Here is a 16725-nt window from a genome sequence, read left to right as displayed (position 1 = left end):
ATTCTATTAATGCATTTAATAAATATAACACTTAAGAGTCCTCCTGCTGGCAATACTTCCTCTCAGGCAGTTTTCCTGTAACCTGTTTCAAATTCTTAAATATTTATCAATGTTTAAGATTAATGTTAAAAGCAGATTAAAAAATAGCAATGAAGCAACCAATCCTTACTTCTGATGAGCTCACGCTATCTCAAGACCAAGGCTCCCACCACGCATACTGTTTGTGGAATTATGAATTATGTTACTCATTTAAGCCTAGTTATTAACAATTCTTAGAAGTTCAGGAAAATATTTATCAAGCTGCTGGAGACAAGAGATTTTTTTTTTTGAAACCAGCAGAGATGGATAACCTATTCTGTAGCTTGTAAACTCTGCTAAGTAGCCTATCTACATTCCATCAGCATCAGTCATGCACTAAAAGCAAGTGCGCACTGATGAATGATTTGTACATGTGGCAAAATTTTACAGTGTATTATCTGCAGGTTTTGCGGCAAAAGCTAATTCTGCTGAAAGGCTGCTCTGGGAAAAGGAATCTTGTTTTCATGTTTATTATATCTCTGACAAAATCATGCACTAAAACTTCAGGAATGAAGAATAGTAACTACAGTTTTCCGTGTTCCTCTTTACAGCAAAACAGAAGCTGCCAAAAAAACAAAATACAACCCCAAAAACCCCAACTCACCCTAATTTCTTGTTCAGCTGATATTTAAGCAAAATGGTAAAGTGAAAAGCCCTAGTATACAAGATCAGGATACCATATCCTCAGGCATTCTTTTTGTTTCCAATACCAGGTGTAAAGGTTCATACATTTTAAAAATTCTTCTCAGCACCCAGAACGAAAATAAAACACTCCTTTAGGAGAACAGAGCATCAGTCTTGTCTGCAAATCCAACGACAATTTTTAGGGAAGGTATAAAATTCAAATTCCTTGAAGTAGCTAAACCAATTCCATCTTAAATAAATGTTTATGCAGTTTAGGCATGCTATACATGCCTATTTGGGTATTTTTGAAATGCAGAATCCCACTGCAATGATACACAGCAGCAATACTTCCTAGCTTCTTCCCCAGTAAATGACAATTTTAAAGTCATGTTAAAACCCAATAGGCAAACTTACCAAAAATGCCAAATTCAGTATATAGAAACCTTTTGCTCCTTTCTTTTGATTTTACTTCATTTTTTAAATTGTAGCGTGAAGCAGAGAGGGGAGGAAAAAGAAGGTAAGGCAGCAGACACACTGCCCTAACAAAAATATAGAGTGCTTGAAGATACTTTTTTATTTTGCTGCTAAGTAAAATCTCTTCCCCACACTTGTTAAACTACACTGTTACTAAAGGATGCATCCAACTAAGTCTTCAAAAATTCCGGATTAAATTCAGATTTTAAGGAAGAAAAAAAAAATGGACAAACTGCAACTAATTATCCTGCTTTTTAGCCTGTCCCCTGTGTTTCAGAAGGCCACTCTAGCTGTGGCTGGAATCCCCATCACAAGTATTGACCACAGGAAGGTGAGCAGCAGACAGAACACTATCTTTTGCATTTGCTTCTCTCTTCTCTGAACTCACTAGTACTCTCAAGTTTCTATACCTCCGACACAGATTATTTCTGCAAATGGACTTCAACATGCACATGATTATGAAAGCAAATGAGGGTGTGTTACTCTTTGGTGCTCACATTTTGAGAAATATAGATCCATCCAATACAGCACCTGATCCCATCCCTGGCTGCTTTCATTTGCCCAGGGAAACGGATGTAACCTTCACTTTAAAGCATCAATAAAGCTTGTTGCAGACAAGACACCCTTCTGGCAGGGGACCACTGCTCAGTAGACTGGCAGTTCAACCCAATGGAGTGGAGCAGAGGAAACTCTCTTGGGCTGATGCATTGTAGCTCATCGCTTTTTTTAGTGGGATGGGGAGGGGAAAAGAGAAGGGAAAGGAACCGGGGGTGGGGGGAGAGCGGAAAATCCAGCTGACCAGTGTTTACTATCTCTCTTTATTCAATGTCCACAGCCGTGTACCCCTAGAGATTTTCCAGATGATCTTATATTTGTCCTGACTTACAAATGTTAGCTTTGACCTTGTCTAAGTTGCTGTGGGCAGCATATGGTACAGAACAGCTTTAATTGTACTTTTCTCCCTGTATACTAACTGGCCCAATACTAATAAAAGCAGAATTGAATTGTTCTTTTTAGCACCTGCTTGCTCCAAAATTTACAAATTGAAAGCATTTTACATTGAGGTTAAAAGACTTGGTACATTATTTATTGCATAACAGCTACAGAAAGGCCTGCTGTCACGTCTTCTAAGCATCATACAATATTATTAACATGTTTCTCTCTGCTGTAACTATGAAAGTGAAGGCTGCAAGGCAGGCATTTTCTCCACTAAAATAAATACCCAAATATACACATGTATACTCACACCTGTGCGTATTTATTCCTCTATACACACATACCCATATGTATATATGCACACAGAGGAATGCATTTATAAGTCTTTTACACTCAAAATTCTCAAGAAAAAAACATTTTCTCAAAAAACCCCAATATAAACTAGTCTACAAAAAAAAAAAAACAACACAAAACACCCAGTCACAAAGCACTATGTACGATACAAAATATATACATGTTGATTTTTTCCCCTGAGTTTAAAATACACACTGTAGAAGCCTACTGTGGAAAGGTGCAGTAATGCCACTTTAGAAAAGGGTTCATAAATCTCAGCCTATGCTGAGGAAAAAAAAATTATTCAAAAAAACACTCATAGGCTGGTATATCAAATTAACCCATACAATGTGCATAATACAAGAATAATGTGTAATATATCCACAGATCTATTCTCATACAAAGCAGCAGTCATAGGTGCTATAAAATAAAATTGATCAGCATTGTTCCTTTAAATCACTTATTTTGGCGATAACTGACACATTACGGCAAACTATATAGAAATAATTCTATAGTACATTTAGAAAATCTATTTATTTCTAAACTTGTAGGTGAACCGAAAAAAGTGGGAATCTTTGAAGTCTGTACTTTATGCATAAAAAAGATAAAACATCTATTACTTAAATATTATTTTGGTGCTATTGCGTTTGAGAAAATTTAAATGAAAATGCCCCAGTGAATGAAGAAGTTTGCTCAATTATTTGTTAAAAAAAAATATTATTTTAATTTGTGCTATTATTTCTACCTAAACCCTACTGCAGCTTTTTTTTTTTTAATGGGGGTTAGGTGTTTTGATTTTTTTGGGGTCTGTTGCATAGCTCATGAATGAAACAGGAGATAAAAGCTTTAGAGAGCTGCAATTTTTAACTGCATTTTTTTTAAAAAAAATTCAATAAGTACTATATTAAAATCTTGTAAGCTTTCCAGAACTGACATTTTTTCTTATATATCAACAGGTGAAGGACAAGAACAAAACTACACCCACCCCACCCCCCAGTCAAAAAAGAAAACCCAGAATAAATATTCTAGTTTAGTGCAAGTGATTTATTTTCTTTACAGAACAGATTAAGGTTTGTTTTTTAATTTGGTGAGGTTTCTTGAAATACACATTTTTTTATAGCATCTATGACACATAATGGTAAAAATTTAATCCTTATCAAGGGATTTGTATTAAAATACTACTTTTCACTTTCAGTATCTCCCTAAAAATAACATAAGTTACAAAAGTTGAACCTCTTCTAATAGTAAAATGCCCTGAATTAATTTTTGTCTTTTCAATTTACGTGCCGGTGCACACATGGCCATCTAAGGGGGTGCTTAGATACTTGTTTTTCAGCTTAATATGAAGCTTTCCTCTGGTTTCCTCAAATGTTAAGAAGTTGAAAAGCAAAATGTGTTTAGTAAAAAGTTTAATGCACACATTTTCTACATGTAATTTCCCACTTGCTTTGTGCATAAATAAATCACATTTCATATACATCAGGTATCGAGGAATGTCAATATCCGAAACCTAATACAATAGTCTAAATAAAAATCTCAAACTCAAACAATGAGGTACATTATATCAACTATAACTGACAAAACAATACAAATAAAAGCTCTAAGACATCAAAATCAGGGTATGTACTGTTCTCATTATGGAAAGGTTCATACATTTGGCATACACACCAAGAGGTATGCTGCAAAAACTGTAACACAAAAAACAACACCGCACACACATACCCTTCACATATCTTCCTTCTGTATATTTAAATTACTAATTTAGTCCAACTAGCAGAATTCCTAGAAGAGAAAATGCTAAAACTAGTGAGATGTTGAAAGAAAAAAAAACTGAATAAAACCTTGGGCAACATGATATAGGATCATCATATGATTTGCCGTCTATTTACTAACTCTTCAAGCTCATAAAGGTCACCTCTGACCCATAACAGGCACATGCTATCAATTTTCAAGCCATGCTCTCCGACAGTACCCAGCACTTCCATCTACTCTATGCCTGGAAATACTTAATAAGATCAAAGCCTTTTTTCCTGCTACAAGAACAAAGAGAAATGTTGTAATAGAGTGATCTGTGCTCTAGAAAGAATAAAACCAAAACTCCATGCAAGTTATATTCCCTTTGCTTCAGGGGTATTGTATAGTTAATTTTACTTAAGTCTTATATATATCTTCACATAAAACTTCAAACAGATTGTTTTAGCCTAGGAACAGACATGAAAGAAAAATAATTTCATATTTGAAAGACAGCTGGCATTTATACCAAAGGAAATGAAATAGAGACCAAGCAACTTGACTCATTCCCCTAACCTCCTATCCAGTATCTGTTCTCTTACTCAAGAAGCTCAAACAGCGTCTTTAAAGAACATCAAGATCCACAGTTTAATTATCACTGAGCAAAAATCTTGGTAAAAAGTTTGCTAACGGAGACAAAGCTCACAAAGGCCCACGAGATAAGAAAACAGCAACAAAAAAATAAATAAGTAAATCCCAAACCACGCAAAATGATAAAAAAGATCCAGTATCATCATTTCCCTTTTTCCTACCGAGTATCATTTCTGTGCCAGAAGAAAGCCCAAACCACGTACAATGTAAACAGGCTCAGAAAAAAACAGCGTTAAATTTGCCATTCTATGTTGATTTTTACACACCAAAATCAAAAAATGTTATCACGCGGACTTAAAAATTGCATCTACCGCGAAACTGAAGCCTCCCGTTCAATTGCCAGAAAGTTAAAACAGAAAGAGGAGATTTAGTTTCTTCAGAATCTCTTTTTTTCCCCCTTCTCCTCCAGCGGTGGCAGGAGTATTTTCCCTCTCTCGGAGCCAGGCAGGCGGCAGGGCCCGCTGCGGGCAGGGGCTGCGGCGCCGCGCTCGGGCCCCCGCCGCCGGGCAGCGCTGCCGCGGGGCGCTCCGGCAGGCCGCTCGCAACAGGAGAGATATTGCAAGGAAAAAAATAAAAAAAACAAACAAACAAAGAAAAAAACCCAAACCCAGCCAAAAAAACCCAACAAGCCCGAAGGCAAAGCCGCAAGCACGCAGGGACCCAAACTTCGCTGCCGCCTGCCGAGCGCCCCGCGCCCCTGCGGGCCCCGGGTGCGGAGCGGGCAGGGCGGGGGCTGCCGCTGCCCCGGCCCGTCAGGGAGCGCCGCCTGGCTGCGGGCCGGGCCCCCCGTGCCGCCGCGGAGCCGGGCCGGTGCTTCAGCTCCTACCTGAGGAGCCCCTCTTCCCGCGCTGCACCCCGCTCCCCTCAGCGGCCGCGGGCCCCGCCGCCGCCGGCCCGGCGAACAGGCCGCCCCCCCCCCGCCCCCAGGGGCGCCTCACGGGGGGGACCCCCGGCGCTGCCAACTTGCGGCGGCTCCCGAACAAAGGCGGCCGCCCTTACCGTCTTGCCGTTGTAGTAGTACATGAGGGAGTTGCTGCCCACCCCGGGGACGGGGTACGCGCAGTACATGGCGCGGCTGGCGGCGGGCCGGGCTGAAGTGCGCCGCCTCTCCCCGCCGCAGCCACCCGGCCGCCCGCCCGCGCGCCCCGCCGCGCCGCCCGCGCACATGGGGCGCCTCAGAGGCGACTTATGCAAAGCAGGACTGAACCATCGCGGGGCGGCGCGGGGGTCGGGCCGCGCGGGGCCCCGCCAGCCCGCCCGCCGAGGGGGCGCGCGGCCCCGAGCGGCCGGGGAGCGGCGAATGGACGCGTCCGCAGCCGCTTCGTCTTCTGCTTTTTGTTTTAATCAAATTAGAGCACTTGTGGCGGCGGGGCACGGCCGCCTGCCGCCGCCTCCGCTCGCCCCCAACTTCGGCGGCCGCCGGCGCAATGGGGCGCACGGCCCCCGCACGGAAGCACCAAACCCGCGAGATGCTCGGCTTGAAAAAAAAATAAAATTCCTAATTTCAAAAATCACATCAACATGCTCATCTTCGGCAATCGCCCCAAATCCACCTCTAACATCGGGCAGGCACGGTGCGTTGGCCCTGGGGAAACGAGAGCCAGGGCTCCCGCTATAGTGTGTAACGTGGTTTTGTACAGAAAAGGCCATTCTGGGCCCATGGCAGATGGGGACCCCAACTCTGGGGCATCGCGGAGATGCAGGTGGTGCAGCACAGCATCCCCAGTCCCTGCCCGTTCCCGTTATCCCTACCCACTGAGGCTCTCTGCTCCCCTTGCTCTGCGGTGGCATCGCTCACTGGCACCTTGCTCATCGCCCACGCGTGACCGTAGCCAGCTCCCAGCCCAGCTCCTGGGATGGCAGGCAGGGATCCCAATCCAGGAAAAAAAAAAAAAGGTTAAAGCAAATCCACATTTCTCCACCTCTTAACTGTGTCAACTGCCAATGCTGTGAATTCTCCCTGCCTCCCTTCCTGACAAAAGCAGGAAAATACTTCAGGATAAGGAAAAAGAAAAAAAAAAAATGGGCAAAGTTCAGTTCAGCACTGTACAGGGAAAGCAAGCAAGGTGCAGATTCATTATGCCAAGTGCCTTGTGTGTTGGTGACATGTTCTGAACTAAAATGATCTGCAAGAGTGACAAACTGTGGTAGAGTGCTGCGGTCAGATACAAATCTTAGTGGGTCTTCTGTAGAATGTCCATTATTTCAGGATGAAACTACAGTAGTCTCCATAAGCACACCAAATCTACACATACTGACAAAAAAGATTCACACCTCCAGCTTCCCATGCTCTGTTAGGAGACTCCTATGCTCAGAGCATGCTGCAAACACTTCCTGGAGTTTCCATCAGCTAAAGGACGCTTACATTTTTACTGCAAGTCAAACTGCACGTCCAGAACTGTTTAGCTATGCAGTAAAGCTAATGATATCTGAACTGAACTCTTCTCCAATACAAAAGGCGTAGCAGCAGCAGCTGCAAAAAAGAACATCGCTATACTTCAGACTATTAAATCACCAGGCCCACAGAGTGACTGGCGGCTTCCTTCGTCCCCTAGGGACCACAAAGACCTATTTCAGCCTCCAGAGTCCCTAAGAAGCTTTGATTTGCAACTAACAATGCCATTCCTTAAAGCTTCTCACTAATGTTCAGGACTCTACGGATGAGATATGCTAAAAGATCTTCAGATCTTTGCATGTGCTACTTTTCATAGTGCATTAGATTAAAATCACTAATTCAGACTAACATACAACTTGGGGAGAAAAAACCCCCTAAACACTGGAAACTGCATTTTCAGCTTGCAAGAGCTGAAGTAGTAAAAGAACCCTTTTTTTTTCCCCGGGTGGGGGTAGGGAAAAATCAAGCGCAGAAACTTTTATATCATCAAAGAACTGACTCCAGTTACCCTGGAAGTATTTTTAAAGTAAAGACTATCATCAACATAGCTGTAATTGCTACTACGCCTCCATACACTCATACTGTTTCCAAAATAGTTGTGTTTGAGATGAAGAGCACAACCAAGCCCCCTCTCAAATAATACGCGTTATTCCATCCATATTACAAGCAATTGGAAAAAAACCCCCACATTTAAACACACAGCCAAAAAAGCTAACTTCACTATGTGGCATTGGGAGGGAGGCTTCTCTGCATTACAACTGCCCTATATTTGTACAGAGCAATTGTAATGAAAAATATATAGGAAATATTACCTAGTAATAACTGATTAAGGTTTATCAGCACAAGGAAGTAATTGACATCGTTTGCCATCACGTGGGTAAGACAACAGCGACAATATGTTCAATACCACTGAGTCATGACGCAGCAAACGCTGTCTGTCTGTGGACAAACTAGTTTAAAGACTGGTACCTCCATAATGAGTCAATAAATGAATTGGCTCCTGAGTTACTTCCCCACAAATCAAAAGGATAACAATTCCATTTTACTGAAAAGGAAATTACTGGTCCTACTCTCACAGTTACATCAGTAGGAATAAAATCTTAAGTGTACAATATTTGAAATTTATCACTGTATCTGCTCTACATTTACTGAATGAAAACATTGTTTCTCACAGGACATTTGCTACATCGATTCACCTTACAGGATCAAACCATAATTCCATCAAGCATATCAAACTTTAACCCACGGAAGTTCACTTTCACCCGAGTAGATGAAATACAAACCTACAACGGAAGAATTTGAAAGACTGCTCAAAAAATTGCTATGTTGTTACCAATAACACTATTTGCAGCAACTACTACCAGATAACTATTCCAAAAGCTCCTGAAGTCCAAAGTAAGTTTTTGTTTTGTGGTTGCAATTTTTATAATCCCCATTTAAGCCGAGCAACAGCTGCTCCGAAATTTGTTTTCTTAAGAGAATCATGTTACAGTGAAATGAATCATAGCTGGATCAGCGATACTGTACTGGGTACAGTTGTTTACTCCATTTTTCCTTGGTGACAAGTCAAGGGTTAATCTCATGACTCAGCCTGACAAAACAAGTCAGCTGGAGACAGGGCCAATTTTTTAAACTTGATTTCAGACAGACATGCCGTCAGCAGAGGAGCACTGAACTGACATGCACTTTGTAGCCCGAATTGTTTCCACTCATGACCCTGTACTGTGTGTCAAAAACAATAAACTGCCTGTTTCTTAAGTATGTAAAGAGATTATGAAAGCCAATGCAGAGCAAAATACTGACCTAATAATAAACCAAGCTACCTGCAGGAGAATATTTTCAAAGATCATTTTACCACCAAGAGATTTTGTGAATGAACTACATTATCCCCGAAAACCAACTTTTATGTGAAATACATTTTTGTCCAACTTGTCAGAGCCACAAAGCAAATACACAATAAGCATATGTAACCCATCATTTATAAACAATAAACATAATTTCTCCAGATCACTGAAAATTACACTATATGAGAGATAATTATGTAACTGTCTCAACAGACAAGAGCCATGCTCTGGTAAAGCATATTCCACAACAAGACTGAATTACCAAAATACTTTAAAAAGGTTGTGGTTTTTTATCACAGTTCTATTTTTTTAAATGGGTCTACTCAAACACAACAAGCAGCAAAAACTTTTACAATTAATTGCGTGCAACAAAAGTTCCTTTTTCACCAACAAAAGCAACTTTGATGTGCAAACCCAAGTAGCATGAGTTTCCTCACAGAGAGTTGGCTTCAAGTCCGCTGAAAAAATGGGAATGAGGTAGAGTCCAAACGTGCTTTTGATGGGGATACCAATCCTAGTGCTCTTGCTGAGTTCCATTTAATTTCTTAGGGGCTAGGCTAACCTAGCCCCTATCTTTGGAAATAAGGTGCAGGCAACTGCCCTAGAAGCCTCTCCTCCCCACTCTGCCCATGGTTGGAACTTATCAATTTCAACCACATTTGACAGGGAAACAGAAGTTTCACAGCTGATTAAGTTCTTAACAGTTCTAAGAAAACTGGAACCTGAACAGGAGACAGACCTCAACTGACGCCCCACTGAAATGAAGGCAAGGAACGAGGAATAAAGGATAAAAGACAAATTAATTAAAAATTAGTCCAGTACTGAACAACTTGTTGCTAATTAAAATATACATAGTAACTCCGAGCTGCTTCCCTTGCAACAATTCAGAAAAAAAAAAAAAATTCTAGGCATCTTGGCACTCCCAATATAACTTACTTTAAACCCAAGCATTGCTGATGATAAACCATAGCAAGGCCAGAGCTCGGCTCATCGATAAAAGATGCATTGAACATCATGCATAATGCAGCTGTTAAGACTAGACAAGGTTTCAAGCCTTAAGAAACAAACCTGACTGTTTTAAGGGGAAAACGCATCGCTTAGTATACTGTTCTCTAATTAGTTAATTCATTAAGTAAATGCTAATTTATTTTAATATCCTGAAAATACAGCCTTCTGTCATTCACCAACTACTAGAGTGTGCTGTTCAGCAGAGACCGAGCGGACTAACTGTATGGATGACGATTTAAAATAACCCAGTGGACTAAATTTGATAGTCAAAACCCCTGCAATATCCAAAGGAAGATGTTTTAAGCAAATTAACTGCTTCATCTATGCAAGAGCTAAAACAGTTTGGTGGTTTTCCTGTTCGAAAAGGTTTGTCTTTAACTTCACATTTAACGTTTGTGTTACTATAACCAGGGATAAGGAACAGTTTGAAGTGACAGAAAACAGACAAGTAATAATGAAATTGATATTAATTGCTATCCATTACTTTCACCTAGCAATATTACAATGTTTTTGGAGGGCCTGGGGAGTCGGGGGTTTTTTGTTGTTGGGTGGGTTTTGGTGTTTGTGGGATTTTTTTTGTTTGTTTGCAAAAAACTTGTTAGCTATGACAGATACGGGTAAATAAAATGGGGGTGGGGTGTGTGTGAAACTACGACTAGGAAGTTTCTCTTTCAGTAGTTTTCACATAAGTATTTCAGATATTTAAGTTTTCACATAAATATTTTACTAGAATGAAAAGAATGAGGGAAATGCTGTATATCCCATTATTCAGAATCAAAACACAAAACAGTTTGAGGAGGTTTTAAAACTTGTTGCAAAATCTTTCAAATACATTTTGATTATCAAATCATTTGATAGGATATTGCTCAAACTCGAGTTTTATTAGTTTGGTGACAATGTTAAGCGCTTAGGTGTGAAAGCCTCTATATGAAGGCCTTAACTACCCACATCTGCATTAAAAAGCAAACATGTTTATTATCCTGACACAATAAATTACCCCACCCAAGCCCAAAACATGCTACAAACTCACCCAATCTAAAAATGTGTATAGACCTTGAAAGAATTTTAAAACCTGAAATGAATTAGCAGGGCTGCATTACTGAACCTTATGGAAGACTGCCCGAATTACAAATCTTTCCACATCACCTCACCACGACCAAGAAAATTTATTTGAAAAATTAAAAAGTGATTAAGGGGTCCCTCTGCTGGTCCAACCTTAGCAGCATTTAACTTTTATTTCATTACTAAAGTAGGGTGTGTTTTTCACCGTGTCCCCACACCGAAGGCAGGCAGCTACAGCCGCAGCTGTGTGAGCTCCCTGCAGGTGGCTCCAGAGGCAAAACCTGCGCCCAGCCTCAGCCAGCAGCGCACACACACTTGCTGAATTGGTTAAAATACAAAATACTTCTGTGTCAGAGAAGCTTTAGAAGATTGCATATCAACATAGAGCGCGCGCTTATTGTGCCCCAGTCTATATTTCCTTGCATCTTTCCTCTTCTGCTGTACCCCAGCTTGCTGCTTGGAAAAATGCAAGTGAAGCAGTGAGTTATCAAAAGCCAAACGAGCAATCCTCACAGCATCCACAGCTTGGAATCTGCCTGCGGAAAGAAAAAACACTAACAACCAACCCCAGTCATCACTGCAAATGGTATGAAATCCTGCCACTAAAGCTCCAAGGCTGTACAACTTATTTTATGAGTCTTGACATCATAAGAAAATGACACTAAACCAAGTGGTAATTTATTTCAATTTCTTCACTTGAGCATGTAAATACACATCTTCACCTGACATCTCATTTAAAGGTTATGCAGTGCTTTAATTTCAGCACCATTCACCATTCTTTTGGAAAAAAAACCCCAAAAAAACAAACAAAAAACACAATAAAAAGAACCCCAATCATTTTTGTATTGCCCATTTCTGGCAAACAGCACGCGCACCGGTGAAGCGACCTGCCCAAACATTTGGGCTGAACAAGCAACTGAAAGGGAACATTATCTCCATCCAACAGCAGGTCAAAGTCTAGCAACACGGCATTGCTTGCTGCTTTCCCAGATGACTTCAGGGATTATAAAAGTCTTCCCGCCAAAACCACAAGTATTATCAAGCAAAAGATATTAAGAAATAGTCGGGGGGGGGGTGGGGGGGGAAGCAAGCTTTTATCCTTATCTATTGTTATAAAACACCACACTAATTTATGGTAACGGACACAATCTTTGAGGTAAAGCAGAAGTTGCAGTAATTCTGTAGAATTTCCCCCTAAATTACACGAGCTGCAATTCAGTCATGTTATTTTTTCAGATAAGTTTTTCAAACTATGCACAGATTTAAGGTTCTTTTACGCAGAGCTACAGCCTAATTTAAAAGCATCTAACGTGCTCTTTTGCATATGTTGTGAAAACCTCAAAAATAAAGTTATCTCCAGTAAATCCAAACACAGAGAATTAATTCGACATCATTGTGTGTCTCTCATATATGTCTATGCAGGGTTTTGACAGGGAAAAGCCCGCAGTTAAGCAGCCTCACAAGAGCTCACCACAGTCAGATGACAGGACAGTTAGTTTGGAAAAAACGATCTGAGCACAATTGAAAAAAAATAATGCTATTAAGAGAGTGTTACTTAAGTACCTTCACCTTCATTCAGTGAGAACTCCATCTGAACGCTCCCAGCAGGACTTTGCAATGGACCGCTTACTTGTTTAATGACAGCTGATGTTCTCATGCGGCAAAGAGCGGGTGGGATGCTATCGTTTGAGGACTGCTGGTTTTAGACAGATTTCAAATAAAGGCTGTGTTGAAACAAAGCTACAATAATAGAAGCAGAAGACCAGGTCTTTTTCTTAATAAATATAACACCTCAAAGAAACACTTTTCATTTGGTTTGTAACATGATTTAGAGGTTGAACGTTTTATATATTTGCTTTCTGTTCAAGCTCACAGATGAACGTGGTGCTTAAACAGAAGTATAGAGCAAGTCCCTAAAAACTTTATCCCTTGAATCAGGTGACCACAGAATGAGCATAAAGGAGAAGAAGGGAAGATGAAGACTGAGTCACAAGTTGGAAATCACAAGTTCTGTGTTGCGTTACCCATAAGGATTTACTTGCTTAGTTTTATTTAAAATTGCCTTCTAAACCACAGCTCAGCATCACAGGCAAGGGTCAGACAGATTACTGCTGTCTTCGCGAGAGTTAGGGGCTCAAGGCACGTGGCAGTTGAACATACCACTCGACTGCGCAAGTCAGTTCACAAGAGCTCTGAACAATCTAAATGCTGCTTTTTACGTTTTGACACCAGTTCTGGCCAGTGGGAACAGATCTTACAAAAAGAAGTCCCACTATGAAGTCAAATGCAACATCACACAAAGTATCTACCCAGGATGCTCCGAAGTTTTTATAGGGAGCCACAGACTTCCTAACAGTATTCCAAGGATGTCGCTTTACATGAGGCTACTTCAAAACACACTGAGCTTGCTAATAGTGAGGATAATTCTCCAAAGAAAGTGCACTCAGCGTGGTGAATGTTATATTATTTTTAATACAATCTAAACATTGAAGTCTCAAAAACTGTGTTTCAGATAAACATTCAGAGGACCATTGCCTTTTCACTCCACAATTTCAAATAATTTCTTTTTACCCTTCAGGAAAGGTGGAGGAAGGAGGGAGGCACAGAAGGGAGTAAGATCTATTATTTTTCTTCTGGTATCTTTATGAGACATGTCTTCCAATGTATTTCTCACGCTCAGTCTTAAAAGGCTAGCATGGTAACAAAAAGAAAAGTGCCTTGGATGTTTGGGAGGTAGTTCTATACATGCAAACCAAATTTTCTTTAGCTTTGCTTCATAAAGAGATATTGCAATAAATAAGCACCTATGGACTATACACATAATATAGAGGGTGATATAACAAAGCAATAAATTGTCTCAAATTTATTGAAAAACATGATGAGTTGGAATTTAGAAAGAGATCTCTGGTATTAGAAAACACTCGACAATCTCTTATTAAATCAGTAGCAAGGTAAAGTTAACTATTAACTGTTAGCTTCAGGTACTGCCGAAAGTCTAAAATACTCAAAATGGTTATTAGAAATAGTACTACACAGAAAACAATCAGATATTTGTGCCTCTGTCAGCTGATTTTCTGTTAACAAAAGTCAACAGGCATGATGTTATTCCTCTGATAGGAGACTAATTAAACGGCAAAAGAATGATGATACTCCTGCAATTTTTTTTTAGAATTGTGACCTCATGATAGCTACTGGTTATGGCATTTATCATAAATATTAGTTTGAAATATTTTCTGACTACACATGTGAATAGTGTGTTTCTGCTCACAGCCCATCCATAATGATTTGGCAATCCCCCCGTACGTATCCCCGAGCCTTACTTTTCTTTCTTCTCCCCCTGCAGACCCAACAGCCCTTCGAAAGCCCTGACACTCGCTCTTCCTAACTCAGCCCTGCCGATTAGTTACAACTGGTTTCAAGTCACATGATGTTATTAGTTTCTTGGCTTAGTTAAGGTAACTCCTACAAATGGAAAAATTCGCAGAAATACAACAGTTTTGAATCTCTGAGGATTATGCAACTCCCTGAACAGTGTTTTTCCCTCCTGCTGTAAAATAAATGGCACATCATAACCTTTCTCTTCACTCAAGCCTGGCTTGAGCCAACAGTAAGAAAAAATAAACCACTGATACTTTTATTTTCGATGCTCCCCACAAAGCTTTACATTTAGTAGTTGTAGTTTGACAGAAATGCTTGCATCTCAGCATTCAAAATGTTTTGGGCAATGACTCACCGCTTAACAACTTAGGACAGGAAAACTTAAAAATGAGTTTGCCTGCTGCACTGCATTTTTACAGTAAAAGGACAAGTTCAGATTGAGTTATATCCCAGAAAGTAACTGAACAATTCATTTCTCTGGCACTGCTTTTACTTTAGGCCCTAATATGAACACATGAAGATAGATAAACCTCAAAGGAAGTAATTTCAGAAAATACTATATAAATCCAAGAGAAAAATGAAACCAACTAGAGGAAGATTATTAATTTTTAAAATATTTTTGCTTAAAAGATTGTTATTAAATTACAGTTACCTAAAAAATTAAATTACTGTTGAGTATCCATTGATATGGCAGCCCTATACTAACACAAAAACATTGCTGAAAATCTTTTAGAAACTGAAAAATTAAAAAAAAATACAGATTTGGATAATAACGTTAAGGATCATCTTTCTTGCGACTTTCCACATTATAATTAAACTTCTCTGCACTACCTATTAGCTAAATCCATTTTTTACTTACCCACAAAACATTCTGACTTCTTACCAAGTATATTTAAAATAAAGACAACACTTGCATAATCGTTGACTTAAATTTCCTATGATGCTCAATGAAATTTAGTTCTGTGTCATCTTCTAAACACACAGTACCTCATCTAACTTTTTTTTTTTTGTAACATATTTTACTTTAAGGACTGAAAAGCACTGAAACACAGAGAAACAGTACTTAAAAATTGCAGCACCGCAACCTGTTTATTCACAGTAACTGCAGTTTATTGGGCAGACTGGTACAATGTTAATACAAATAAAATTTATCAGCATTTTCTTGTCTCCACTCTTCTCACAGAAGAAGAATTAAATGAAAACAATTTGAAAAATACTGCTTCTTAAAATTAAAGCCTAGTAAGAGTAATGAGAGAAATTTTTCATTCCCTAAAACGATCTCTTTACCTGGCTGATGCTACTAAATATTAAACGTGTAATGTAAGCTTTATTACCCGCCCAGAATTACAGTAATAAATTACATGAAAATTGCACTGCTATGTGTTTTAGCTTCTCTGACATTTTAAATATATTTTTGTTAATCTAGCAGAAATCATCAGCTAGACTGTAAAGCCACCCTACATAACATGCAACTGTTAAAAATGTAAATTGCCAAACTATTTTTAGCTGCTGCTGAAGGGGAAAAAAAAAAGGGGGGGGGGGGGGGGGGGGGGGGGGGGGAGAAGAAGAATATTCCTGGCCTCGGGAATAATGATTTGAGGCATTGTGTTCATTTTGTTTATCAAGCAGCTATTCAGCCTCTAGTGGGGCCCAAGTGCTTATGCAAGCAAAAGCTTTGAGGAGTGCCTGCAGCTGCAATCCTGGCTTCCAGGTAGGCTGCAGGTTGGGAGCACAGCTGCCCCGGGCTGTCCATACCATCTCAGCTCCATCTGCAAGCGCGGCTCAAATGGCATTTCAGATCCCGCTTTCTATATATCTCACCGTGAGCAGGGGGGAGGGAGAAGGGAAAGAGAGGGAGGAGAGAACAGGGGAGACGCAAGGCCTAGAAGACCCCGTCCGCACTTGACGCGATACAAAATAAAAAGACGGGGCCCGTTGCGCTCCCGCTCCAGTCGCGCTGCCTGCGCAGTATGCTCTATTCAGCCTATCCGGCTTTGAGTTATGACTCATCCAAGTGCACCTGCGCCCATGTGTTAAGTACTGCCAAATAAAAGCCCAACATCCATTTACACAACAAAGCGATGTACCCCGCAAGGCAGCCCAGCTTCCCCCTCCCCTCCTGTTTGTTCTGAGCAGGGGGAAAAAAAAAAATAAAAAATAATGCCATCCTTCGCTTCGCTGGGGATTTTTCAGTTCACGTGGATTTTTAAA

The 16725-nt window shown here is 40.3% G+C and overlaps 1 protein-coding gene and 1 long non-coding RNA gene across 13 annotated transcripts in view; one reads left to right on the top strand and one right to left on the bottom strand.

The window, feature by feature from the left end:
• Positions 1–16725, bottom strand: part of TCF12 (transcription factor 12) — a 173860-nt gene that overhangs the window by 34695 nt on the left and 122440 nt on the right. For 3 of the 12 annotated variants that reach the window (XM_037395910.1, XM_037395911.1, XM_037395912.1), the window contains exon 1: positions 5827–5966. The exons of 8 other annotated variants lie outside the window; for them this stretch is intronic. In XM_037395910.1, coding sequence (XP_037251807.1) covers positions 5827–5895 — 69 coding nt within the window. In that variant the 5' untranslated portion in view covers positions 5896–5966. Of the gene's footprint in view, positions 1–5826; positions 5967–9503; positions 9599–16725 lie in introns of those variants that run through there. One more of the 12 variants, XM_037395913.1, reaches the window with a different exon arrangement.
• Positions 9790–15269, top strand: LOC119151704. The gene is made up of 2 exons (XR_005105514.1): positions 9790–10440; positions 11586–15269. It is a non-coding gene; the product is annotated as an uncharacterized LOC119151704 (long non-coding RNA).

Source organism: Falco rusticolus, chromosome 7 (assembly GCF_015220075.1).
Source record: "Falco rusticolus isolate bFalRus1 chromosome 7, bFalRus1.pri, whole genome shotgun sequence".
Taxonomy (NCBI): Eukaryota; Metazoa; Chordata; class Aves; order Falconiformes; family Falconidae; genus Falco; species Falco rusticolus.
This window is presented reverse-complemented; position numbering and strand designations above follow the sequence as displayed.